This window comes from Anomalospiza imberbis, chromosome 14, assembly GCF_031753505.1.
Source record: "Anomalospiza imberbis isolate Cuckoo-Finch-1a 21T00152 chromosome 14, ASM3175350v1, whole genome shotgun sequence".
Lineage (NCBI taxonomy): Eukaryota > Metazoa > Chordata > Aves > Passeriformes > Viduidae > Anomalospiza > Anomalospiza imberbis.
The window spans coordinates 17,628,762-17,654,168 of NC_089694.1; the positions used below are offsets into that span (position 1 = coordinate 17,628,762).

General features: G+C 47.1%; 2 protein-coding genes across 2 annotated transcripts in view; both read left to right on the top strand.

The window, feature by feature from the left end:
* The first annotated feature begins 1,131 nt into the window (after positions 1-1,131).
* Positions 1,132-12,519, top strand: PGK1 (phosphoglycerate kinase 1). Its single transcript, XM_068205202.1, has 11 exons — positions 1,132-1,296; positions 3,807-3,857; positions 4,714-4,869; positions 4,986-5,130; positions 7,169-7,272; positions 7,994-8,113; positions 8,925-9,039; positions 9,323-9,502; positions 10,038-10,215; positions 10,387-10,485; positions 12,054-12,519. Exons 1-11 carry the CDS (start codon positions 1,232-1,234, stop codon positions 12,092-12,094), a joined length of 1,254 nt encoding a protein of 417 aa, XP_068061303.1. The 5' UTR covers positions 1,132-1,231; the 3' UTR covers positions 12,095-12,519.
* A 2,885-nt stretch (positions 12,520-15,404) lies between these two features.
* Positions 15,405-25,407, top strand: part of AMOT (angiomotin) — a 58,193-nt gene continuing 48,190 nt past the window's right edge. Inside the window, exon 1 of the mRNA XM_068205209.1 lies at positions 15,405-15,585. The gene's annotated coding sequence lies outside the window, so the exon portion shown is untranslated. The remainder of the gene's footprint in view (positions 15,586-25,407) is intronic.

Here is a 25,407-nt window from a genome sequence, read left to right on the forward strand (position 1 = left end):
CACAAAAGACCACAAGCTCCTTTTTCACCCTGTACAGTGCATTGCACTGTGCTATTGTTGCCCAACGCACAGCCCACTGCACTGCGTTAGAGGCTGCACGTATGTTGGGGCAGGTGATTTTTGAGCGCACCCAGCAGCCTGCTATGAAGGCATGGGGTGATAGGACAACAGGGAATGGCTTTGACCTGACGGAGGTTAGCATTGCCTCCAGCTCTGGGGTCCCCTGCACACGAAGGACATGGAGCAAGACCAGAGGAGGCACCAAGATGATCAGAGGGATGGAATACTACTCCTATGAGGACAGGTTGAGAGAACTGGGAGTGTTCAGCCAGGAAAAAAGAAGGCTTTGTGGCCTTCCAGGACCTGAAGGGAACCTACTAGGAAGAAGGAAAAATACTATTGACAAGGGCCTGGAGTGACAGGACAAGGCGGAACGGATTAAAACTGAGAGAGTAGGTTGAGATTAGGTACTAGGAAAAAAATCTTCACTGTGAGGGTGAGGAAGCCCTGGTGCAGGGTGCCCAGAGAAGCTGCGGCTGCCGCTGGATCCCTGAAGTGTCCAAGGCCAGGCCGGACAGAGCTTGGAGCAGCCTGGGACAGTGGAAGGTGTCCCTGCCATGGCAGGGGGTGGAACTGTATTTAAGGTCCCTCCCAAGCCAAACCACTCCGTGTTTCTATTAAACCATGCTGCTGCGAGGTGTATCCCTTCAAACAGTTCTTTTGTCCCCACTTGTCTTGAGAAGTATTTATGTAGGTCACTTAAGAATATCCCGGGTTTTGTCTCCTCCTTTACAGTCGATGCGTGGCCTGCCCCAGGCCTGTGGCTCAGCCGTGAAGTGCCTGCCTTTCATCTGCAGGATTCCCACCAGGCGACACAGGTTTAGACACCATCTGTGGGTGATTTTCCCCTCAGATAAGGTGCGGAACCGTTAATTTGCTGCTCAGGACAGGACCTCGCGCTCTCCCAGCGCCCTCAGGGAGCGGCGGCTGCGTGTGGGACGTGACCGGGGCCGGCGCCGCAGCCCCGCCCCCGAGAGGCGGGATGTCCGCTGACGGACAGGAAGCTCCACCAATAGAAACACAGAGAGGACAGCACAGGCCAATCGCTGACGGGAGGGGCGTGGCTAGGCGCGCTGGGTGGTGGTGGCGCGGGCGGCGCTGCGGCAGAACGCGGAGGCGGCGGAGCGGAGCGGGTGCAGCGGGAGTGGGGTGGTTGCGGCCGGCAGCAAACATGTCTCTCTCCAACAAACTCACCCTGGACAAGGTGGACGTGAAGGGCAAGCGCGTCGTCATGAGGTGAGGCATTGCGGGGGGAATGTGCGTTCCCTGACGGCCGTTCTGTTCGATGCTCCACGCTGGGGCCCGGCCGGGCCGGGCCGGTGCCCCCCGGTAGCAGCCCCTTGCTCGAGCTTGGCACGTGTCGATTTGTGCGGTTTTAGTTTCATTTTTTTTCGCTCGCTGGGTGTTGGAGAGGCTCCTGCATCATCATCGAGCCGGCCCGGCTCGCCTGCGGGGACGTGGCGGCCGGGCAGGGTGTAAATCCCGGCCCGGCTCCGCCGCCCTGGATCACCCCGCTCGCACGTGTGTCGGCCACAGGAGGCTTGAGGAGAAATCCAGCCAGCCTGCCGTGCTTTTATTCCAGAGAACTACCCCAAAAATGCTTATTTCCCATTTATTTTTTTTTCCCTACTGCAAATTCAAAAGCATTGCAATAAAATACTGAAGATGCGGCTCTGCCCAGCTATCCAAATACCAATAATAATTCATTTCTTAGCAGGAATAGAATCACAGAATGGCCTGTGTTGGGAGGGACCTTAAAGCCCATCTCTTTCCATCCCCATGCCAAGGGCACGAACACCTTTGGCTAGACCGGGTTGCTCGAAACCTCTTCTAGCCTGGCCTTGGACACTTCCAGGGGTGGGGCGTCACCGCAGGTTTTCAGCCCATCCTGGTCTGAAACCTTAAAATAGGCATTCGTTGCTTATTTATAAAGCATCAGTGCCTGAAAGCCTCATGTTAAAATTGTTGCCAAATCCCGGGAGATAAGGGCATGAAGGTACATCGTGATATGTCCTGCTGGAAATACTTTAATTATGGGGTAGTTTGTTCAAGGTCACTATAACGTGGCTACTGTGTGCGTGTTATCTGCTCTGTGAGTAGGCAGGGATAGCAAAAGTATAGCTCCTCTTATTCGCAGTCTGACAGACAACTTTCTCTTTTTACACTTTTTCTCTTCAACCTCATTTTGAGCTAGTTCCCTGATTTGATTAGCAGAAACCAGCCGATGTAGCAAGTACTGAAGAAGCTTGCTCAGGATTTCCGTGCACTTTCTAAGTCTGGTACAACAAAAGAGCTGTCTCTGTAGGAGTCTGTACCTGACTATTTTTTGGCCATCTGACTGGTTTTTCCATTTCTGAGTCATGTTACAGAGAGCAGCCGTGCATTGGCAGGCGATGGGCTGGGTTTCCCCGCTCAAAATCTCCGATAAGTAATGCTAATTAATTAATTTTACCGTTCCGTCAGGGGCTACCCAAGCACAGCAGGTGAACCGCCAGGCTCCGTGCCTGCATCTCACCCCTCTGAAAAGAGTCACCACGTGCTCTCAGTAGTACTAAAATCGATACTTCTTTTTCTCCTCGTGTTCGTGTAGTTTTGGCTACTCGCATCCTGCTTAGCTTCGGGTCCTAGAGCCGAAGCTTCAGGAAAAGTTGAGAATGGGGAGGAGAGAGGGCTCAGGGAAGCTCAGATTTCAATGGTCTGCAGGGGGGCAGAAGGCTGAGCTGGACCTTTCTATTGTAGTTTTGATGGCTCTGTAAAGCAAACTGTCCTTTTATTCCCTCCTTTTAGGATAATGGCCCGATAGTGGTGCTTTTCTTTGCCCCTTCTAGAACTCGACCACTGTGCTGTGGGGCTGCCAGTTGAATTTCCTTCTGCTCAGCTACTCCTGTTTTGCTTTTGTCTTCCATTTGTTTCACGTGCTGAGTGGGCTGCAGGGGGATTCATTCACGCAGCTTGCTGAACTCGGATGTTTTTAACGTACAGAACGATGAAGGATGCACACTCTGCTCTCTGCTGCTCCCTGCTCCAGCCATGGGTGTTCCCTCCCGTAGCTCTGAGCAATTTCTGCCTCCGCGGTTACACAACGCAGCTTCCTGCACATGGGCACAAGGGATGCCAGGAGAACGCTGGTGAAACTCCTCCCTGCCAGCCCTTCAGCTGGCACGAGTCAGGAAGTTACCTCAAGATCCAAGTCAGGTCTTCTAGGGAGAATGTGCTAAGCCACAGAAGGGAGATTAGAGCTGCGGAGGACAGAAATTAAAGCTTCCTTAAACTGCTGCTGGCCACAGTAGTCCAGCCAGGTTGTGTGTTTTCTGAAACCTCATTAGAGAGCACAGGGTCACTAGTCGTCGTTCATTCCCTTTCCTTTGGATGTCCCTCGTTAGAGATCTGAAATCATATTGTTTAAAAATGGAAAGTTCTGTCTGGGTTTATTTCCTGCTCAGCATTACTGCTGCTCTGGTCCTGAGCATTAGGACGTGTTGGTGGCCCAGCTTTCCTGAGTTATTCTAGCAGTGGTTGTTCTCCATTTGTGAACAAGCAATCACAAGCAGAAATGGCTGATAACACACTGATTTCAGAGCAGAACTTGTTGACAGGGCAGAGGTAAACATCTAACTCTAATCGTAAAACTACTTTTCTAGCCAGCAACTTTAATGGCAGGTTCTCTTGCTCATTTTTGAATATTTAAAATTAAATAAGTAATAAACTTGTTGAATATTTAATTTTGCTTCTGATTTTTTTTTTAGGGTTGACTTCAATGTTCCAATGAAGGATCACAAAATAACCAACAATCAGAGGTGAGCTGTAATTTCCATCCCAAACTGAGGCCCCAAAGTCTGCTGTGTCTCTGACTTCATCCCAGTGCCTGGAACATTACCATGATTAAACTGTCATTGCTCAAACCAGAAAATTAAAGGTGTCAGAGAAAGTCCAACCACTTTTAATTAAACCCCCTGCAGCTGTTAGCAACCTACACTTAAATACAAGGCTGATACTCACTGTGGCTACTGTGGAAAGCATATGGGAAAAAGTATGTTATTTTAGAGATCCTAAGTTGGCCATGACCATTTCACAGCCACATCCCTTAGGCTGTGTGTGAAAGTTGTCTCTCTTACTATCCCAGAAGTCTCTGTGCCTCCTGCTTACCCTGGGGCTGTAGTAACTTGTGTTTGTTAGAATAATTGTTGCAGTGCAGCACACAAAACGCTGGAGTTTAGAAACAGTGATGCCAGGTGTCTTGCCTGCTGGTCTGTCACTTTCAGGCAGGTGCCAGCTTTGTTCACCACAATGTTCTCACTGCTCGTCATTTCTCTATTGGTGCAGGATCCCAGAGTAACCCAGGGAGCCTGGTAGTCTTCAGGTGTGTCCTGGCATTTCTTAGCTGAGCAATCAGCAGAACTTAGATTACAAAATGCATTTTAATTCCATGTCCTACATTGCTTGGAAGATAACAGTGAAATGTATGAAAAAAGGCTGGGATGGAGAATTTTGTTGATGCTTTCTTAAGGAATTGTTCTGTCCAGCTCTGGTGCTGTGTTTCTTTTGTCATTTTTGAGGGACCGCTCCCAGGGCTCATGTGTAAGTGGTACAAATGTGTTTGCCTGGTAAACTCTAATTGAATCCTTATTAATTGGTTCTTCTGTGCTGTTACAGAATCAAGGCAGCTGTTCCTACCATCAAGCACTGCTTGGACCATGGGGCCAAGTCCGTTGTTCTCATGAGTCACCTGGGTCGCCCGGATGGTGTCCCCATGCCTGACAAGTTCTCCTTGGCCCCGGTAGCTGTGGAGCTGAAGGCACTCCTGGGCAGGTAAAGTGGAAAAGCAGCCTGGTGTGCATCAGGCCCTTCCTGCCAGGGGACCTGGATGTTTTTTTTTCCACCAGGAAGCCACTGGTGAGGTTACAGTGTGTGTCTTGTGTTTGCAGGGAGGTCTTGTTCCTGCAGGATTGTGTTGGTGCTGAGGTGGAGAAGGCCTGTGCCAATCCTGCTGCTGGCTCAGTCATCCTGCTGGAGAACCTGCGATTCCACGTTGAAGAGGAAGGGAAAGGCAAGGATGCTTCAGGGAACAAGGTGAAACTTCAAGTCTGGCTTTCATGTGTGCCTGCTCTGGTCTTACTTGCTCTATGCTGCAGATTGACAAGGAGCCAGCAGCCTCTCTAAAGCACTGATTGTGAACCTGCTCTTAACAGGATGTCAGAGATCTTTAGTTCAGTGTGTCCCACTGTTGTGCAAAAGCTTTGCGTGGAATACAGTGAATTTCCAAGATGAAACAACTCAAGTGTAAGGCTATAGATGACTCTGTCAAAAAAGGAGAAAGAAACAAAATAGAGCTGTGCAAAAAAAAACTGCTGCTTGTTGGGCTTCAGTATTGGATGTCTAAAATGAAAAGCATTTTGGAGACAGTTTGTTGCCACCAGGCCCATAAGAATGATGCTTCTTTTTTGGTTTATATGGCTAGTATTTCTGCAGCACAGGGATTATCCAACCCTCCTCTAAGCCTGTCTGCTCTTCAGAGTAGTTCTCTAGAACCAAGCTGCCTTGCACCTCTGACATTTTGCTGAAGGTCAGCAGAGTGCTTGCTCCAGACAGCTGCTTTTCTTAGCGATGGTGACCCCGCTGGCTTACAGAGGCCTTGGCTCTGTTCAGATCCAGTGCTTGGAGGGAATGCTGACATGGAGTGCTGCCCTTTATGGGCTGACACAGGACTCCTGCAGCATAGGAACACAGCAGAGAGTTGGTGAGCCTGTGCAGATGGCAGGGGGAAATTGAGCAAATGTGGAATTATTCACTGCTAGAACTGTGTGCCACTGCAAGTATAGTGGCAGGGACAGGAGTGGGGCAAGAATTTCATTTTCTCTAGGAGACAATCCCTTGGTTTTGTGTGTTTCTGTAGTTCCCCGGTAATTTAGCTGAGTGTGTGCATATGAAAGCACAACAGAGCAGGTGCCAGCGACAGAGCTCCCTCTCCTAGCAGAGGTGAAAGGCAGTGCTATGGAAACAGTGATGCAAGACAGGATTGCAGGTTGCTGACTGGTGCTTAAACTGTGTTTTTCCAAAGTAGGTGCAGTGGTAGTGGTTCCTTCTGTCAGAGCCTCTTGTGTTCTGCTCATGGGTGACACCGGGTCTAACTGGAGCACTTGGTCTCTGTGCTGAGTGAAGGAGCAGTTGGCAGCATTGTTCTGGAATCTGTGTGGTCCCTTGGACTTGTCTCCTGCTCAGGCTCTGCTAAAAAAGGCCCCCAGAGCTGTGCTGAACCCTGCTGCCATCTCTTGGACTGCCTTCCTGCCATTGTCCCTGTGGTGTCACATCTGGGTGCTGGCAGAGGCCTCCCGTGGGGTGATGAGCTGACCGAGCAGGAGAGCCTTTGGAGAGGGGCTGGCCTGACTCCAGTCTGGGCTGTTCTGTACAGCAAGTGGCTGTCAGGTACCTCTGAGCAGTCACCTGCTGCCCTAGGGAGCTTTGCTGTCTCTTCATGCTGGGAAGAACTGCATAAGCCATCCTGTGAGGATTTAGTAGGATGTCTTTTAACAGAAATACACCTGTTCTTACCCACTACATACTACACTTACCCGCATTTCCAGCATTGGCTACTTTCACTGTGGCCTGTTGTAGTGTGCAGGCCTTTTATCAGACTGTTCATTGGTTAATCCTCAATGCAGTTGCTAAATCAGTCCTTCAGGAGCTCAAACTTTTACTTGTGTCTCTTGGAAATTGTGCTTGCTTTGTTCAGTGAGTGAGCATGAAATTGTTTAGCCTGATCTCAGCATTGCCTTCTCTCCACGCCCTTCCTGTGGTACCTGTGTTCACCACACAACACTGGAAATCTGTTGGAGAGACACTGAAAGGTTCATGGTGTTGCAGTTCAGAAGTGGGAACAGTCTTCAGCAATAGCATTCTAGGGGAGTTTAAAGTGGAATTTAAACCATTTAAACTTTTTTGTTGCTTCTGCTGGACTGGGAAAAAGCAAATGAAGACAGTGACCCACCGGATGAACTGATGAGTTCCTCAAACTGACCTTTGCTTTGGGTTTGAGTCAAGTAGCTGACTTTGAGCTTAGATTCAGAGTCAAAGTCTCAGGGTACAACCTTGTCCTTCTTTCTCTTTTTAGATCAAGGCTGAGCCTGCAAAGGTGGAGGCTTTCAGAGCCTCTCTTTCCAAACTGGGAGATGTCTATGTCAATGATGCTTTTGGCACTGCGCACCGAGCTCACAGGTGGGTACGTGTTTCCCTTCCACAGGCAGAACTGCACAACAGTATCTGCTGTGGAAACACATCAAATACTGCCCCCAAGGAGTTTTAACTTCCTTTTGGGCTTATCCCACTATCACTGTGCTGTGTTTGTTCCACAGTAGTGGATTTACTGGAGGCAGTTGTCATCAGTGTATGCTCTTTCAGGTTTGTCTCTGGGTACAGGAGAAAGCTGAAACAAGATCTTAAGACTTGCATTGACTTTTTTTAGACTTCGAAGATGTAACAATTACTTGCTTAGGGCTTGTATAAACTGTCCTACAATCACAACAGCCCTCTTTTCCAAGAAGATTAATCACTCCAGAGTGATTATTTCCATGGAGTGTGTTTGGATATGTGTACTTGCAGACTGCAGTGGTCCTCTTGGAAGAAGAAATCCCAACTCTTGGCTATTCTTATTTTGCCCTCCAGTGTCTTGGATCACTAGTTGAGATGATAGATGTCTTGCAAATCAATATTTCTGTGCAAACCAATGTCAGAAATGGAGCAGGTACAGCTGTCTTACCAAACCAGGAAAACAAAGCCCCTGTGTGTGTTTTCATGTGGGTGGTAGCTATTCTCATTGCTGCAGCTGACTAAAGGGTTGGCTTTGTAATGGTGTGAAACATGGGGGTATTTCTACATCCCCATGTCTCAAGGGAAAAGGAAATTTTTCCTTTCCTCACTTTTTACTTTAATTCTGCAGCTCCATGGTAGGTGTCAATCTGCCTCAGAAGGCTGCTGGCTTCCTGATGAAGAAAGAACTGGATTATTTTGCCAAGGCCCTAGAGAGTCCAGAGAGACCCTTCTTAGCAATTCTTGGAGGGTAAGACTCAAGAACGTTCTGACTGTATTTCTCTGACTGCCCTAACAAATGACATATTGTTTAAGCAAGTGCTCTCCTTTCAAGTGTACCTGCAGTTCAGTTTTGTAGCTGACTCCTGAGATGTGAGATGTGGATTAGAGAGGAGCTAACTGATACATCTGCTGCTGTGATGATACAGTCTGGCTGTTCATTGTCTCACCTGACCTCTGATGTTCCCCAAAATGAGACAGTCCCCAGCAGTTTTTTGCCCAGATGAGCCAGGAGAGCAGTTAGACATGTGATGGCCCAGACATTGTCAGTGCCCTTTCCCCCCCAGTTCAGGGTACAGAAGTACTCAGGCTCAGCACTCTGTACATTGACACGACCTCTCATTATGCAACGGGCCCTGCTGGGGCTGCATGGGCTCTGCCCTGCCCCAGCACTGGTGTGCAGAGGGGCTGGAAGGTGCACAACCAAGTGACTGCTCCTGTGCAGAAATATTTAATTGCAGCCAGTTTTCATCACGTGTGTGTGCAGTGCAGCACTGCAGCTTTGCGAGGTGCATTTCATCAGGTGAATTAACTTGGCTGGGCAGTCAGGGGAAATCAGGCTCTGAAGGGCCAAATGAGGTTTATATTTAAATAGAAAAGAAGAAATGGAGGGCTGAATAATGCTCTAGTAAGTTGAATTTTAATGCTGACCTGCTGACTTGCAAAATTCTCTTTTTGCCCATTCCCAACAATTCTTTTGTTGGATCATTCTCTAGAACAGCCTTGACATACCATAGTCACAATATTCATTATTCATTGTTTTTCCTTTTCTCTTTTACCAGAGCCAAAGTTCAGGATAAGATCCAGCTGATCAATAACATGCTGGATAAGGTCAATGAGATGATAATTGGTGGTGGAATGGCATTCACCTTCCTCAAAGTGCTCAACAACATGGAGGTATGAGAAGAACAATTCCGTGTCTGCTCCTAGTGAAGAATGTGGTCTGAGTGCCTCTTACATGTTCTGGGATTGAGCACTTGCTCTCTGCAAGAGTAGGGAGCACTGAGAAATTATGTGACAATCCCTTTGCAAAACTCAGATTGCTTCTATCTCTCCATGTGCTTTAAGAAAACAGTCTTTCCAGAATTGCTGTCTGAGCAGTTTGGGTGCTGACATTCTCTTCTGTCACGACCAAGAGCTAAACAAACACCTCTCTTACTTTTCCCAATGTTTCCTTTAGATTGGCAACTCTCTGTTTGATGAAGAGGGATCAAAAATTGTCAAGGACCTGATGGCCAAGGCAGAGAAGAATGGTGTGAAGATCACTCTGCCTGTTGACTTCATCACTGCTGACAAATTTGATGAGAACGCACAGACTGGGGAGGCCACAGTGGCTTCAGGCATTCCTGCTGGCTGGATGGTAGGTTTGAATGGGAAAGGGACTGACCGGAGGAGCAGTAAGGAAAAGGATGGGTAGGACACCTCTTAAAGGAGTAGAAAGAGTAATTGTGAGCCTTGGCAAATGTTTCGGAGGGCAGCCAAGCTGTGTAGAGTTTGTTGGTTTAATGAAATTGAAGCCCTGTTGTTTGTTCTGAATTTTTAAGTCTAAAGTAGCTTCTGTGAGATTTGGATTAAAACAGCAAAATTCCTCTCCCAACATACAGATCTGAATGCAGTAGAAATCCCTTCTTTTTGACTAGAATTTAAGTAGGGTTTGCAAAGTTTTCTAGCTAAGGCTTTGAGAATCTGACATTGATTTAAAATTGACTTCCTGGTGTTAGGAAGATAAATATCCCCTCGCCAGACTCCACCCTCCTGCAGCAGTTGCTGGCAAATCTGTCTGTGAATACAGAGAAATTTTTGTTTTATGTCTGGGGTGAGGGGCAAGCTTCTGGCTGGGCATGGGTGATTTGAGCTGGGGGTCAGCAGTGACTGACTTTACCGACTTCCCTTAGGGGCTGGACTGTGGCCCTGAGAGTGTGAAGAAGTTTGTTGAAGTTGTGGGAAGGGCCAAGCAAATCGTGTGGAACGGTCCAGTTGGGGTCTTTGAGTGGGACAAGTTTGCCAAAGGAACCAAAGCCCTGATGGACAAAGTGGTAGAAGTAACTGGAAAAGGCTGCATCACCATTATTGGTAAGTAGTTGTGTTCCTAAATGCATGGAGGAAGCTTGTGATGGCCAGCACTGTGATAAAAATACTGGTCAAATTATTTTCCTCAAGTTCTCCTCTGTCCTTCAGCTTGGGCCTTCAGTTGGACAAAATCTGAATTTCATGTGTGTCTCATGGATTCTGTTTGTGCTACAGGTGGTGGAGATACAGCTACATGCTGTGCCAAGTGGAACACTGAGGATAAAGTCAGCCATGTCAGCACAGGAGGTGGTGCCAGCCTGGAGCTGCTAGAGGGTAAATCCTCTTCTATCTTCGTTTGTTTGAGTAAATGTGGAGTTCTGTGTGCTCTACCATGTGTTGGTAGTCAAGAAGGCACATCAACAGAGGAATGTCTTTTCTGTCCCACCACGTGGAGTTACTTGTGTAGCTTTGGAGCTAGAAACTCCTCTTCTGTTCTGTAGTCCTCACAGAGGAAGGAAAATGGAATATTCCCGCAAACAGCACAGCATGCTTCTCCCAGAAAGCAAAAATACTGGGATAGAAAACAAGAGTGGGCTGGGTTTTGTCACTGATCCCTCAGGACATGCCAGCTAGCCTGTTGACAATGCCCACTTTCTGTTAGGGAAACCTCATCAGAACAGTCTGGAATTCTTGCCAGAAGTCTCTTCTTGCCGTTTGCAATTCCCTTGGTTTTGAGGAGCCCTCTAGTGCTCACCGGCAAGCCTGCAGAGGGTACTTGGAATTCAAAATGGTGAGGATTGAAGGGATTCTTGTAACGAGTTCCATTGTTCTCTAAACGACTTTTCATTTCCTCTGGTAATTTGCTGTTTCCCAGTGTGTGTAAATTACCCAATGCTGTCAGCTCCTCTGGAGAGGAGAAACTTCAATAAACCGCCTTGCAGCTGCTGTTTGCAGGAGTAAGATGGGAGACAGAGCTTTTGTTTCTGTTGCCTAGGGAGTGATGGGGAAGGGAAAGAATGCAGATGGCTCGAAGGAAACGCTGTGTATTCAAAAGCACAAACTTGTCTAAGTTTTTGGCCCAAAATATGGGTTTGTGTGTGTGATCTTTTAAATGTAGCGGAAGTCTGGCTAATTAGAAAAGCTTCTGAAGATGAAGAAAGGGGGAAAACTCCCTGAAAACTCAGCAAACTAGTGAGTTGTGAACAGTGTTACAATTCAGTCCTGCTGCACAGCTTGAGCCTTAGAAGGTTGTTTTTCTGAGGAAAGGCAAAACCAGAGTGGTGTCTGCTCATTATTAAAGTAGGACAAAAAGCTGAAAATGCTTTAGAAAATGTCGCACTGTATTAATCTAGGCTCTTGTACTCAAAGATGACAATGTTCTTTGATTCCATCAGTTGGAAAGAGACATGTAAATGTCTCAACCTGCGTGTTTTAGTTGCTTAAAGACCTGAGACTCGTAGGAGGCTTTTTCCTCTTAATTAATTCTTAAAATTTCCACCACACTCCTCAGAATTCTATTTACATGCCACTAGGGACTTAAAAAAGTATGTAGCAACTGGCTAAATCCAATCAAAAATCTGTTTGCCAACAAACTCAATGGAAAAGGATGTTGGGTGTTTGGATCTGACCCTAGCAGAGACTTGGACAGAAATGTGCCATTACTGTTAATTGAAGGTTGATGGCTGGGCTGTGTTAGGAATCTCTCTGCTGACATCTGAGTGGATTTAGTGTGTGGAGTAGGTCCATGGAACCACCATGGTCAACGCGGAGCCAAACTCTTCCATTTTCAACCTATAATTCCTGATTCACTTTTTAAAATTACATCTCTTAGAATGTTGTAAAGTTGTTTGAGCACAGACAGGTCCTTAACCCTGCTGCTGCTGTGTTTTATCTGCCCCCAGGTAAGGTTCTCCCTGGCGTGGATGCCTTGAGCAACGTGTAGAGAGCAGAGCCCCACGCCCGGTCCCGTGCACAGCCCCTGAGATCCAGCACTTCAGCGCTTCCGTATTCCAGCTCTGCCAGAGGCAGATCCCAGAATGTAAACCGGAACGGGACCTTGGAGCAGCAGAGAGCAGAGATTTTCCTGACTGCCGTTTACATGATGTGGGTTTGTCCACTGTTACCCCACTTGAATTAACGTAGTGAGTTGAAGCTGTTGTTGTGAATTTAGAGTGTATATATTTATATTTTGCCTTTTCAAAGAGATTAATTAATCCTTGTTAGATGTATATCTCAGAAAGGAGTGCACTGTCCAGCTTCCATCCTAGAGGCATTTTCATCACTTGACACGGTTCAGAAACCAGAGGGGACTCCAGTTTTTTGGAGGTTGGTTGTAATAGCTGCTGAATAAACATATTTCAAGTGCTCACAGTTTGTATGTTGTCCTTATTTCAGATTTTTAGAATGGTCTGCATTAAAATATCTTCTAGCATCTGGAATCAGATATTTTTCCTATTTACTCTTAATTATAATATTTCTAAATCTCCTTTTGTGTTTGTCCAATGGTTCTATAAGCACCCAATCATCATCATCATCAAAGTGAACTTGTTTGGTAAGGGAGTACATTGCCACAGATGTGCTGTTGTGTTAAAACTTCAATGCCCCTCATAATAAAGTAAGATGAAATTTTGAATGTGCAAGTCAAGTAAGAAAAATGCAAGTTCAGCTGCTTGTCATCTAGAGAACTTGCTTCATAGTGGGAAACTAATGTATTTAATGTCAATACAGGGGAATTTTGAAGACTGAGACAGGTACAAATGAAGTCCCTGGCAAACAATAGCAATGTGCCTCTGTTCCAGTTTGTGGTCCTAGAAGCACTGAAAGTAGCATGGTAAATCTGCACAGTTGGACACTGAGGTTTGTGTGTGCCTTCAGCAGGTGGCAGAATTGCAGATACTGTCAGTGAAGGCCCAGCAAGGTGGTTCCAGTGCCTGGAGATGAATTTCCACGTGGGCTGCCCTGTGCTGGCTGTAGGACCCAAATGTGAGCACAAAACCAAACCTGGGACTTCTCCAGCCTCAGCCTGGCCTTGGCTTTGGGTTATGGCAGCAGTCACAGCTCTGCTCTGAGGAGAGGCACTGCTCCAGCTGAAGTGCTGGTGGATCTTCCTGCTGGGTCCAGGAAAAGTGAGTGGTGCGGGGCAGCCATGGCCTGGTCTGATTCCCAGTGAAATCCCAGCAGTGGTGCTCCCAGGAGGTTCTGCACAGCACAAAGTATTAAGGATGAACCATGGAGGGAATCCCTGAGGTAAGCAGCAGGTCACCACACAGATTCTGCTTTTCAGCTAATTTCTATATATGAAATATAACCCAAACAAAATGAAAGTATGTGTTAGAACAGAGACGCTGCCAAATTTTACCTGGTCATGGAGGGGGTGTGAATTAAAATCCAGTACTGCTGAAGTGTGGTAAAGCTGCCATGAAATATATAGCTGTTAGAGTTTAAAGTTAAAAGTGACTATTGCAAAGGAAGTAGAAATAATGCAAATTACTGCAGCGCTGTGGTCTCCTTCTCCTCTTCCTCCTCTCCTTTGTAACTCTCCCAAGCATTGTCTGATGGCACATGAATGATGCACATTTTTGCTGTGCTGTGCTCATGTTTTCCAGGCAGGGGTGCAGACCTCCGACAGCTGCCGGAACGAGGCAAAGAAAGGAAGGGGCTTGTCAGCCACAAAAAGATCATGGATTTTGGAAATCCAGTACTACAAAAACAAACATTCCACCATGTCTTGTAACAGATCCTCGTTGTCTGGCTCTGGAAAACAAGACCTCGTGACAGCACAGCCCATTTTTGTGTCACTCTTGTGCCCCTGTGCTGCTGGACTCCCATGGAGCAATAACAGACTTTTCCCCAGCCCTCCTTTCTGGGTGTTTACAGTGGAAGATTGGTGTGTGGCCACTACCTCTGCTGGCTTTTTTCTCTCTCCATCAAAAGCAACAAAACAAAGCTATTTGTAATTAAATACTGCAAGCAGTAATATTGCTCTGTGCACACAGATGTCTCTGCTTAAAACCATTTTTCCACCTGACTTTGCATGCTCCCTACTCACATCTCTAAAATACCCTTTTGTTTCCATATGGCTTGTTTTGTGTACTGTTCTGTGTTCAGCACAGGAACCACGGCACAGCAGGGCCAGAGAGATACTCGGCTTTAAATAAAAATAAATTGTAAATAAAAATGGATGACACACATAAACATGAGACCATATGAGCTGAACACTCGATGGCCAGCAGCTGAGTATCTCAGTGACAGATTTTCCAGGGCCTTTCTTTAAGTTTTGCCTGCTAATATTTTGACAGGTCAGCTTTTACATTTTTATTGCTTTTATTGAGAGTTTCTGGGACAAGGAATCATCCCTGTCAGAAACATTGTGGAAGAAAGATTAGAAGGAAAGCAGTTGCAGAAAGCTCATGATGTGATGAAGGTAATGCATACCACAGGTTTAAGGGGCTGATACTAAGTGCCAGGTGAAATAAAAAGTAAAGAACTTAAATCCTTTGGCCACACCAACCCCATGGAACACTCCAGGCTGGGGCAGAGGGGCTGGGAAGTGCCTGGTGGGAAAGGCCCTGGGGGTGCTGGTCCACACCAGCTCAGCGGCAGCCAGGTGTGCCCAGGTGGGCGAGAGGTCAATGGCACCTGGCCTGTCCCAGCCGTGGTGTGGCCAGCAGGACCAGGACAGTGACTGTCCCGGAGTGGGCACTGGTGAGGCTACTCCTCCCGTGCTGGGGTCAGTCTGGGCCTTTCACTTAAGAAAGGACATGGAGGGGCTGGAGCATGTCCAGGGCTGGGGAAGGGGCTGGAGCACCAGGGGTGGCTGAGGGAGCTGCGAAAGGCACTCAGCCCGGAGCAAAGGAGGCTCAGGAGGGACCTTCTGGCTCTCCATAATTCCCAGACACGAGGGTGTGTGTCGGGTCTGCTCCCAAGCTAGCAGTGATAGGACAGGTGAGGTTCAGGTTGGATATTGGGAAGCATTTGTCACGGAAAAGCTTGTTAAACATGGGGAAGCGCTGCCCAGGGAGGTGGTGGACTCCCATCCCTGGAGGTGTCCAGGGAATGACTGGACGTGGCACCCAGCGCTCTGGGCCGGCTGACAAGGTGGAGATCATTCACAGGCCGGGCCCGATGCTCTCAGAGGTCTTTTCCAGCCGCGCTGGTGCCGTGGTTCCCCTCGGCCGAGGCCGCTGCCCGCAGGCGCCCGGCGGCTCCCCCGCCCGTGCGGAACTACAGCTCCCGGCCGGCACCGCTCGCCGGCCCGCCGGGGGATGCCGGGCGCCGTAGTTGCAGCCGCCTGCTGAAAGTTCCCCACGGCATCGGGCGGGGGGCCCTTGCCGGAGCTCCCCGGCGTGGCCCAGCGCCGTGCCGGCCGCGGCAGCCCGCGGGGAGCGGCCCGGGATGGATGTGCGGGCGGCCGCGGGGCCCGGCGCCCGCGGGGTAAGGGCGCTGCGCGGGGCGAGGGCGCGGCCGCGGGGCGAGGCCGGCGCCCGGCGCGGGGAAAGGCCGGCGCTGTCCCCTCAAGCACCGCCCGGACGGGCGCCCCGAGGCGGGGCAGGGCTGCCGGGTGTTCCCGCTGCCCTCATGGGCATCTCCTCCTCCTTCCCCGGGCGGTGTGGGGCGGTCCTGGGGCTCAGCCCGCGCTGTTCGTGCCTCTGGGGAAGGTTGGCCGTGGGGCGGTGGCGGGGCTCGGGGGCTGCCGGGGCTGTGTGGGAGCCGTCCCTGCTCCTCTGTCCGGTCCCTCCCCGGCTCCATTGTCAGGTCCAGGTGGTGCTGGGGATGTTTTGTTAGCCGTAGGCTCTGCCCCAGCCGCCGGGGATGGTCCCTGCTCTGCCCTTCTCCCGCCGGCCCCAGCCACCCGCAGGAGCTCACCCGCACCTGCCCCAGCTCTGAATTTAACAGAAACGTCTCCAAATCCTCCTGCTCTGATCTCCGAGAGAGCAAATTTGGAGGGTGATAATCCCAAAGGGTTAAAAGCTTTGCACCCGTGCCTTGCTCCGGCCGTTCCGCTGCGGTCGTTGTGGATTTCATTCACAGACTGTCAGGCAGGGCCATAAATATTCACCGCGACTTCAGCGCATGGCCTGAGCAGCTCAACCCCCTCCTGCCTCAGTTCCCGGGTACTTTTTGGGGAGGGTGAGGGCTGGAAAGCCAAATCAGTGTGGAGGAGCTGGGGTGATGTTGAACACCCGCTGCTTTTCTTGGTGCTGGCTGCACATGGGGGGATAGCCCAGCACCTCCATATTCCAGACTCCTGGGGATTGTTCAGACTGCTCACAACATCCAGGCCCCGACTCTGGCATCCTCACCTGCACTCTCCCATCATAACATGTATAAAGAAGATCTCCACTCAGTTTTCAAGTTTAAATTTTCAGCATTGCCTCTGATAAATGATTTTTAGTTCAGCCCCAATGCAGTATAAAATAGAAAATTCAATTTTAGTTATTTTTTCATTTTTATTCCACTTCCTAATGATAATTTTTCATTAAGCATCTAATCACATCCTAGCATTTCTCATCAGCAAGGCTCAATGTGCTTTACAAAAGAAGGAAAAATAGGATTATTCTGATTATCCTTACTAAGGCTTAGGTTTGGGGCAGCTTCTGCATATAATATAGGCCATAAATAATTAAAAGTACAATCTAATAAAGGAGAAATCCCCAGTTGTAAACTGAAGTGCCACACTGAAGAAGGCAGTGTGTTACAAGGCATGGCCTTGTAACCTAATCTCCCTGATCAGAACAGTATCCCATTAACCCACAAATCTCCCCTCTCCTGACCTGTCTGCCCCAAGGACAGGTAATTCCATGTGCAGGATGCAAGGGAGGGAGTCTCAGTGACCAAAAGCAGCCTGGAGAGTGTTCTATTGAAGTTCCTTGGTGTTTGAATAAAGGTCTTGTGTTTACCAAAATGTCCAGCCTGAGCTGAGCAGGGTTGGGCATAGAACTGATGGGGTATTTTAGCAGAAATAGGGTTCCGAAATGAAAGCATTGTTCAAACTGGAGTCCAGAAGATACAGAAAAATGTTATGGCCTGGATCTAGTTCATCTACATCCTAAATAGAATTCTGACCTGAAACTTGCTCTGAGCTCTTTCTCAAATTTCATCAAAGTTGGACATGGGCTTTCCTGTTTGGGAATTTCATTTGCTTGTGCTAAACTGGGTCTGTGTATCCCGACACCTGCATGTCCTGCTGGGGGCTGGCTACATCGGGATCACTGTTTATCCACATAATTCAGCAGCAGGACTACGTGGATGAAGTCCTTGTTCTCATTCCAAGTACCTGCTGTCACATCTGAGTTATTCTGTGGGAATGTTTTTGTTCTGATCTGTGGTTACCCAGTGCTCAGCAATGACCTAATTGCAATCTTCTCGTTAGGCAGAGAAATTTCTGGGTTTGGCTTTGCAGTTCACCTTCTCAGCAAGTAAATCTCTGCTCTGTAACACCATCTACCATCACTTGAGCCCAGTGTTCATGAGGGATCTTGAGGCTGATGAGGGCAGTGTGTGTCTCTACAACAGCTTCTCCCACTGTAGCATTGCAATGTCTAACTCAGAGCAGGTGTAGACCATGTAGTCAATGAAAATTCCGGAGTCTGGTGATCTCTAGCAGCTTTCTTACCACTAAAGGACGTGCACCTGTGTTGGTCTGGTGTTGTGCAATTTCCTGGTAAGTTGGTGATATAAGAGCAGTTACAAATAAAGCTGAAAAAGCCCAGACTGCCTTTTTCCCTATGCCTGATGTGCCTTAATCTTGGCCAAGTTGGTGTAATTTTCAAATGTAACTCAAAGGGATGCTGATTGAAATGAGTCCCAAAGTTCCTTAGGATCTTGGACAGACCTGTATCTTGGTATATCTGTGCTGTATTTTCTTTTCTTCATTTGTATCATGTTGACTGTAGGTCAGTCTCATTGCTGGAAGCTCGGAGTAGTGAGGCATGGCTGGAGCTCCCAGTAATGCTGGTGGTACTGGGATGTGCTGCACATGGCAGGGGAGGACCTGCAGAAATGGGGAAGCTGTGAGTGCTGACATTTTGAGCAGCAGAATGAGGGAGAGTGAGGGGGGGAAATAGAAAAGTCAGTAATAAAAAGTAAACCACCAGCAGGGTTGTAGGTGATGGGTTCCCTAAGAACATTCTCGTGTGCTGCTTAGGAGAGGGAGAGGAGAACAGCTTTCCTGGAGAAATGCATTTCCACACAATGAAGCCTTTGGTTTCTGCCCTTGCACATTTGTAGAGCACTCACATCTTTCTTTCCCTAACCCCACAAGACATTCCCGTTTCCTTTCATTTACCATGAAATAAGGAGATGAGGCACTGTTGGGCTCCCTTATTAACTTAACCTGTGGGAAGCTCCACGTAAATCCCTGAATTTCCCAGTCCTGACACCCAGGAGGTGTTTGTGGAGTCCAACACAAGGTGGAGGTTCCTGCACAGGGAGGGTTTGATGCTGTCCCAGTCCTGAGCCTGTGACTCTTAATCCTGCCTTGCTTTGAAGTCTGAAGCTCAGGAGTCTGCATTAATGATCAAGGGGCAGAGCTGAATACAGAATTCCTATGGCACAAAGGTAAAGGTGTGGGTAGGAATGTGGGAAGGAAATATTTAAGAGCAGCCTGGCATGTATAGTTAATAATATTAAAAAAATAATCATGTTAATGTCCTGTAGGTGCTCAGGTTCTCAAGGCTTTGAGCATCTTCTCATCCCATGTAGATCACTGGTCTCTGGCTGGATCCTGTCATGTCCACAATATTAAATTCCTTGAAGAGCAGAAAACTTCAGGTTTGAAAACTCTTTTCCTCTGCAGTGGGAAACTTGCTCTGCCCCCTTAGGCAGGAATGTCTGTTCCTCATGCAGTGTTTCAGAGCTGAGCTTGGCTTTTGGCTGTCACTCTGTCCCACTCTGCCAAGTGTCAGTGATCCCTGAATGCTTAAAAAGTTCCTTGGGACTCTCAGCAGATGTGAAGCTCTTCTAAATTTGAGATCTGTCAGGAGCAGAATGCATTAGAACAATTATTCCTGACTTTGACTTACAACTATGTTAAATCTCACTTATTTTTACCACAGAGTGTGTTCTTTTTAGGGCTCTGAGCTGTTTCTCTAATTCAGGAGCTGTTCTTCCCAATTTTTACTTCATAAAGGAAAACAGTCAAAAGGGCTGTGTCTCACTACACATAATACACAGATATATACAGCATTATGAAGTCTTGTGTATTTTTTTGTGAACACAGGATTTCTTTATGTATTTAATATCATAGTGTAAATGAATATTTATGGAGGTGTCTGAGGTTTTTGGGTCAGCTGTGTCAGGTAAAAATTTGATCCAAATCCCAGGAGAAAAAACCCACCTCTGACATTGCATTCCCTTCTTGTCCCCAGGGAATTAAAAAGACAAAATATTTTAAGCCATTGAACATGCACTGAGCTTTAGTTCATTAGCTAAGAAAGAGTAGGATGTCTTTCCACAGCTACATTCAAAACTGAAGAACAAAAACCTACCTTGAAAAATGGCCTTTGGGAAGCAGATGGCAGAAGCCAAGAAACTTGAGCCCTTTGCTAATGAATACTCTGTCCTTAACATTGTCTCTTTTGTTTCCCACACTTCCATGAGCTGCACATGGATTCCATTTGCCAGTTTTTACCCCTTCTTCCTGGTGCCTGATCCGAGCACAGTTTGGGAGCTGGGGCAGCTGGCACTAAGGTGCTTGGCTTGGGGTTTATTTTTGCTGCCTCTTTGTCCCTGTGCAAGCTCTGGCTCAGGTGTGTAAGGCTGCCCCGGAGACACAGCTTGGGTGCATCCTGGGGAGAGGGAATCAAAGCTTTTCCAGCTTCCTGGCAAAGGGTGGAACAGAGACAGGGCTGGGAGCAGGTTTGCTTTGATGAAAACACAGCAGCATTCCCACTGTGCTCCCATTGGGGAAGGTGTTGGAGCTGGGCTAGGACTTTTTAAAGGAGAGCTGTTTTTCTTGGCATAGCCCAAAAATTGATGGAAAGTCAGGGTGGAGCCAAGGGATTTGGCATCATGGGAATTTCTCACACCAGCCTGTCTTTGTGTGGCAGCACCACAGAAGTGCTTTCTGCTGAGAGAAGCATTTACATCAGATGTTTATTCCAGTGAAATTTATTCCAGTGAGTGATGATTGCCCAGAGTAAATGCAGTTCTTAGTAATGACGGCATTGTTTCCAAAAGCACAGCTAGCTCCTAGAGTTGCTGTTTGCTAAATTATTAGGGACCTAATTAATCATCAATTTATAACAAAAATAGCATTTCATATCGAGAACATAATGCACTTTCATCCCTAATTTTTGTCTTGATAACTGTTAAACAAAGATCACCAGCAGAGAGTGCTGGTGCTCTTCCAGAATGTGGCAGCAGCTTTTGAAAATTGTAAAATCTAATCAGACTTTTTTCCATAATTCTATTTTTAGTTTTTCATTTATATGAAAATGAAATGTTAATCAATTACCTGTAACTTGATATCTTGCTCTCTCTAATTGTCACTCTTTTTGTAGCTTACTCCAGGGGAAAGACTGCTTTTAGGAGCATATCTATGTATTCATAAAAATTCTAATTGGCACTTTTTGAAGCAGTTATTTAAGAGCAATAAATCTGTTTTGTTTCAATATGTTTTTTGTACCTAACATTCTTTTTGTCCTTTCATTTCTCTTCTTTAATTTCATGTTCAGAACAAGCTGGTTACAATACAGCTTCTCTGTAGCAGGGGAAGATGGTTCTGCTCCTGCAATTAGCAGAGCTCTTGTATGCACATGGCACTCAGTGTTTCACTGAGACCATGCCTTTATCCTTCCCAGGCAGTAGAAGGCTGCTCCCAGCCAGAGACTGCTGTTGGTTGGGCCTCTTTCATTTCTCACTTTGGAGTCTGCTTCTGACATCAGCATTAAAAATGAGTTGCAAGAGCTTTAAATCAAAGAGCACCCCCTGTCTCCCATCCCTGTGTATTTATCAATACAGCTGCATCATTTTAAGGCCTAGAAGCTTTGAAGAGGTTGGGCTTTTTGGTATGAAATCAGCCATGCTTGTCCCCTCTTAGGCTTTATGGTCATTGAAATACCAAGATTAGCAAGTCTGGTTTTTGCTGCAGAACCTGCTGTACCTCTTGTTCACTTGTAATTTCACACAATCTTTAGTCCTTGAGAGCAAACAAATACTGTGCTGAAGTTCAGTGCCTCCATGCCCCACTCTTACAGTTCATTCTGGTCCAAATCCACTGGAAGCTGAAGGAATCTTTCAATTAATTCCAGCAGATTTTAAAGACACATCTCTTTTTAAGGAGACTTGAGAGGTAAGAGTGCAGAGAAGCAAGGGAGTGGTCAACTTTCCTACATCCAGGTTGTTAACATACAATAGACATCAGTTAAAGGCTTACAGAAGAACAGTGTTTTGTAAGGAAATCCCTTTATTCAGACTAACCTTATTTTGCCCAAACTATATTTAACTGTGGGGCACTGAGGTGTGAATGTGTTTAGGGCAAAGCTGAAACATTTGTTTTTCCATAGTTGGCAGTTGTTTACCACTCTCCTGGATACACAGCTCTCTTCTGCAGTTCTGCACAGACGGGGGCCAAGGTTCAGCAGTTAGAATAATTCTCCTTACAGGTGGTACCTGATCAATCACCTCACGGGTGCCATGTCATTGCTGACCTCTATATTACATTTCACTGTGGTAAGCTGTTCCTTTTCTCCCCCTTCCTCACAGGCCTTTTCTTCACCCCAGGAACCACGCTGCACTTGAGTTACAATCCATTAGAGGCACCTCCCAGACTGACAGACTTTTAAAACTCTTCACATGCAGCAGCATGAAAAGTCTTAGATGAGCTGGGGCCGTGTTACAGTGTAAATCACAGTAGAGACAGGACATGAAGTTGGCTTTGCAGAGGTTTCTGTATCAGTTACTTCCCTCCCAGAAGTTATGTGGTCATCAAAGTTTTATTGTGTAGAATTGGTAAAATAATACACTTGTGTAGAAATACACAGCAGTTACTTAGTGAAGGCCAGAGGAATAAGGAATGTGTAACTGTTTCTGCTCGTGTGTTTTGAGAATAGAATTTTTCTAGCAATTCCATGTCAAGTTTGATGGTAGTAATTTCTGGTGTTCTTGATCTGTCAATAGCTGTTCTTGCCATCTTGGTGAGTAATAGTAGTTCACGCCTCAATCTCTCCTCTGATTCTGTTTCCCTTCAGAAATTGTAGTTACTTTCCAGGACCCAAGGGCGCCTTCCAGGTCTTGTTACAGTTCAGGGCTGGATGTGGCAGCAACACCAAATCCTCTGCATATGACTTAAGGATGGCCGTGGCCACCCTGAAGGTGCTGGGTGCTAAAACCAGGTGGTGAAGCAGCAGCAAAAGCTGCAGTACTGCATGTCTGAGCTCACTGTACATGTGGGCAGCAAGGCAGGGCCTCTGCAAGTGCAGACTGAAGTCTCAGCCTGACTCTGGAGCAACCACTCAACCTTCTGGTACCTTGGTGCTTTCTCCACACATTTCTTGTGATTTTTACAAGGCTTTGAAACCTTTTGGTCTTGTTTTGATCTGTATTCCCAAACATGTCGTGTTGGTTCACTTACTTCCTTTTATTCAATGAGTATCTGTCAAACTCACCTGGAAGTGTCCAAGGCCAGGTTGGATGGAGCTTGGAGCAACCTGGGATGGTGGAAGGTGCCTCTGCCCAAGGCAGGGAGTGGAATGAGATGAGCTTTAATGTCCCTTCCAACCCAAACCATTCTGGGATTCTGACTTTGGCTTTTATGACAAAAAATACACTCAACTTTTTCAGAAATTCCTCTTCCTTGCTCATGCTCACATTTCTGGCAAACATCCTCAGCTCCTCTTCTTAGGTTTTTTTCCTGTTTCTTTGTATTCCTGCCTGTTTACTGTAGGGTCATTATTTTGCCCAATAATGTATTTTGTAGACAAAGAACCCCTCACTTTGTTGGGGACGTTCTGTCTGGCCCCAAGAGCTAAATGCCACTTCTGAGCCCTGCTAACACTTTATTTTTATGTGCAAGAAGAAAAGCTCTGTTAAACTGGCCCGAGATCAGAGATGCACGGAAATTAATTCAGGCCCCTGTGCAGTGTGCTGAGTGGATGCTGAGCTGAGCTGTGGTGTGTCTGTACAGGAGGGATAATATCAGCAACTTCCTGAGCTCCAGCTGCTGCGGACAAAGGGCACCAGAGTTACAGCCATTCCTGGAGGGAGGAACTTTAAGATGGAGGAATTTTAAAGAATGTGAAGGACAACCTCAAAAAATTGTAGGTGGAGCAACTCCAGGTTTTCCTAAGCCTGACATTTATTCTCCTACTTTGAATTAGTTGCCGTTGTAGCGCTTATCTTTTGTGCTTTTTAGCACAACCACCGTGACCTTTGTGTGATTGCATGAATTGGCCCGAGCACGCTGGAACAGTTATTAGGAACCCCTTTCTTGTGTTGTTTCCTGAATTCCCACATTGTGGCGTGATGTGTGTATGGAAACTGCTCGCTTCCTCCGCTGGCAGCCGTTCAGATGTGTGCTGGGGCTCCTGAGCACCGGGCTGGGAGCTGGGTGAAGGGAGGATACAGGGGGAGAGCGTTTCAAGGAAGAGAGTTTGGATTTCGTGCAGCTTTGTTCTTTTGCAGTCCCGATAAGGCTGGTATCTCCAGTTGTGTGGGTTGAACACGAGCAGTGCTGCTGGAATAGGCAGCAGAGGAGCCGAGGTTAACACGCCTCGGGCCAGGCTCGCTGCTCCCCAGTGCCTGCATGAAGCAATGGTTGTGCTTTCCTGATGACTCTGCCTCCTCTCTTTACTCCCATATTTTCTTTGAGCGTGTGGGAGGGAGACAGGATGTGTGACTGAAGCACAGTTTATAACTCTTTCCCTCGCTCTAGCTGTGCTAATTTCCCTTACAACGCTGCCCCACAGCATCCAGCAAATGTTGCCTTCAGTAGCTGCTTCTCCACTGCCTGGTTTTTTTTCCTTTGGCGTTTCAAACTGTAAGGTTATGGGATGTTAATGAGCTGTTTACATGTGTTTCTGCATTTCTTCCATTAAAACATTCCAGTGAATGAATGTTGGTTATGAGGGGGGAAGAAATAGATGTTTATAGATGCTGCATTTGGGATTTCTGTAATTTGACTTCCTGAATTTTTGTCCAAGTCTTTCTTTTCAATGTTAGCATTTGGGAATGTCGGAAAGGATTTATTTGCTCAGAGTGATTAAAAGGTAAATGGCTGAATCATGCCATCTCTCCTCACAGGAAGGCCAAATTTCACAGTGCAAGGATTTGACATGTGGCCAGTTTTTGCACTTTCAGGTTTTGTTTTTGGAAACTGGTGGCATCTTAGCCTCAAACCTTACCAAATTGGCACTGCTTAGTGGGCTTCATATTTGCATGATCAGGCCTTTATGTATTAAATCAGCTGTGGACGCACCGTGACAGCTGCATTCAGTTTTTTGTTTCGCTCTTTTTTTTGAAATTACAAGGTAATGACCAGGAGCCAAGTGAAAGCTGTCACTGGGAGATTGTCCTCCTCAGGAGTTCAGGACAGGAATGGCCTCACTGGGGGAGGATTCCAGTGCTCCCTATGCAAAAGCTGGAGGAGGAGGTGGATTGTGAGAAAGGCAGGGTAGATTGTTTGTACACAAATAAGTCCCTACTGAAGGACCAGTTTGTTATCTCTTGGCCTTGTTTAGGCTGGGGACTTGCCCTGATTACAGGGACAGGGTGAGGAGAAGTTGGTGTTGCTTGGCCCTTTTCAGAACAAGAGCTTTGCCTCTTTGATGCAAAGACTGGTTCCACTGCAGAGCTGACTGTGTTACTGCCATTACTAATCCTCCATTAGATCTTCCAAAACAAGACTGCCTTAGGTCTTTCTTTTTAGCAGCATTTTGGGATCCTTTTACAGGCTTTTGAATGGGGTCCCGAGCACAAAGGTGATGCGTCCATGCTTTGCTGTAAAGGTTGTGGAATGTTTAAAGATAAACTGTTTTAGGAGTTGAAATTCCACACTCTGATTCCAGGCACTAAAGCCTTCAGGAAAAGCCACCTCTGAATGTAATGTAGCCACCATCTTTTATCATGTGATAAAATGCTGAAACACAGCAAAATCAGAGTTGTATTTGGGGAGAACTGAAGTGTCTTCAGTCTCATCTTTCCACATGGACCATTATTTCCAGCTGTGGCAGAGTAGTAGAGGTCTGTGGATGTTTCCTATCAGGATAGCCTAAGCCTTGGAAGATCACGTGATGTACATTTTGCTTTTAAGTAGAA

Coding starts and splice junctions, on each gene's coding strand:
- PGK1 (XM_068205202.1), top strand. CDS start 1,232: ATGTCTCTCTCCAACAAACTCACCCTGGACAAGGTGGACGTGAAGGGC. Junction 4,870..4,985: donor CTGAAGGCACTCCTGGGCAG/GTAAAGTGGAAA, acceptor TTGTGTTTGCAG/GGAGGTCTTGTTCCTGCAGG. Junction 8,114..8,924: donor TTCTTAGCAATTCTTGGAGG/GTAAGACTCAAG, acceptor CTCTTTTACCAG/AGCCAAAGTTCAGGATAAGA.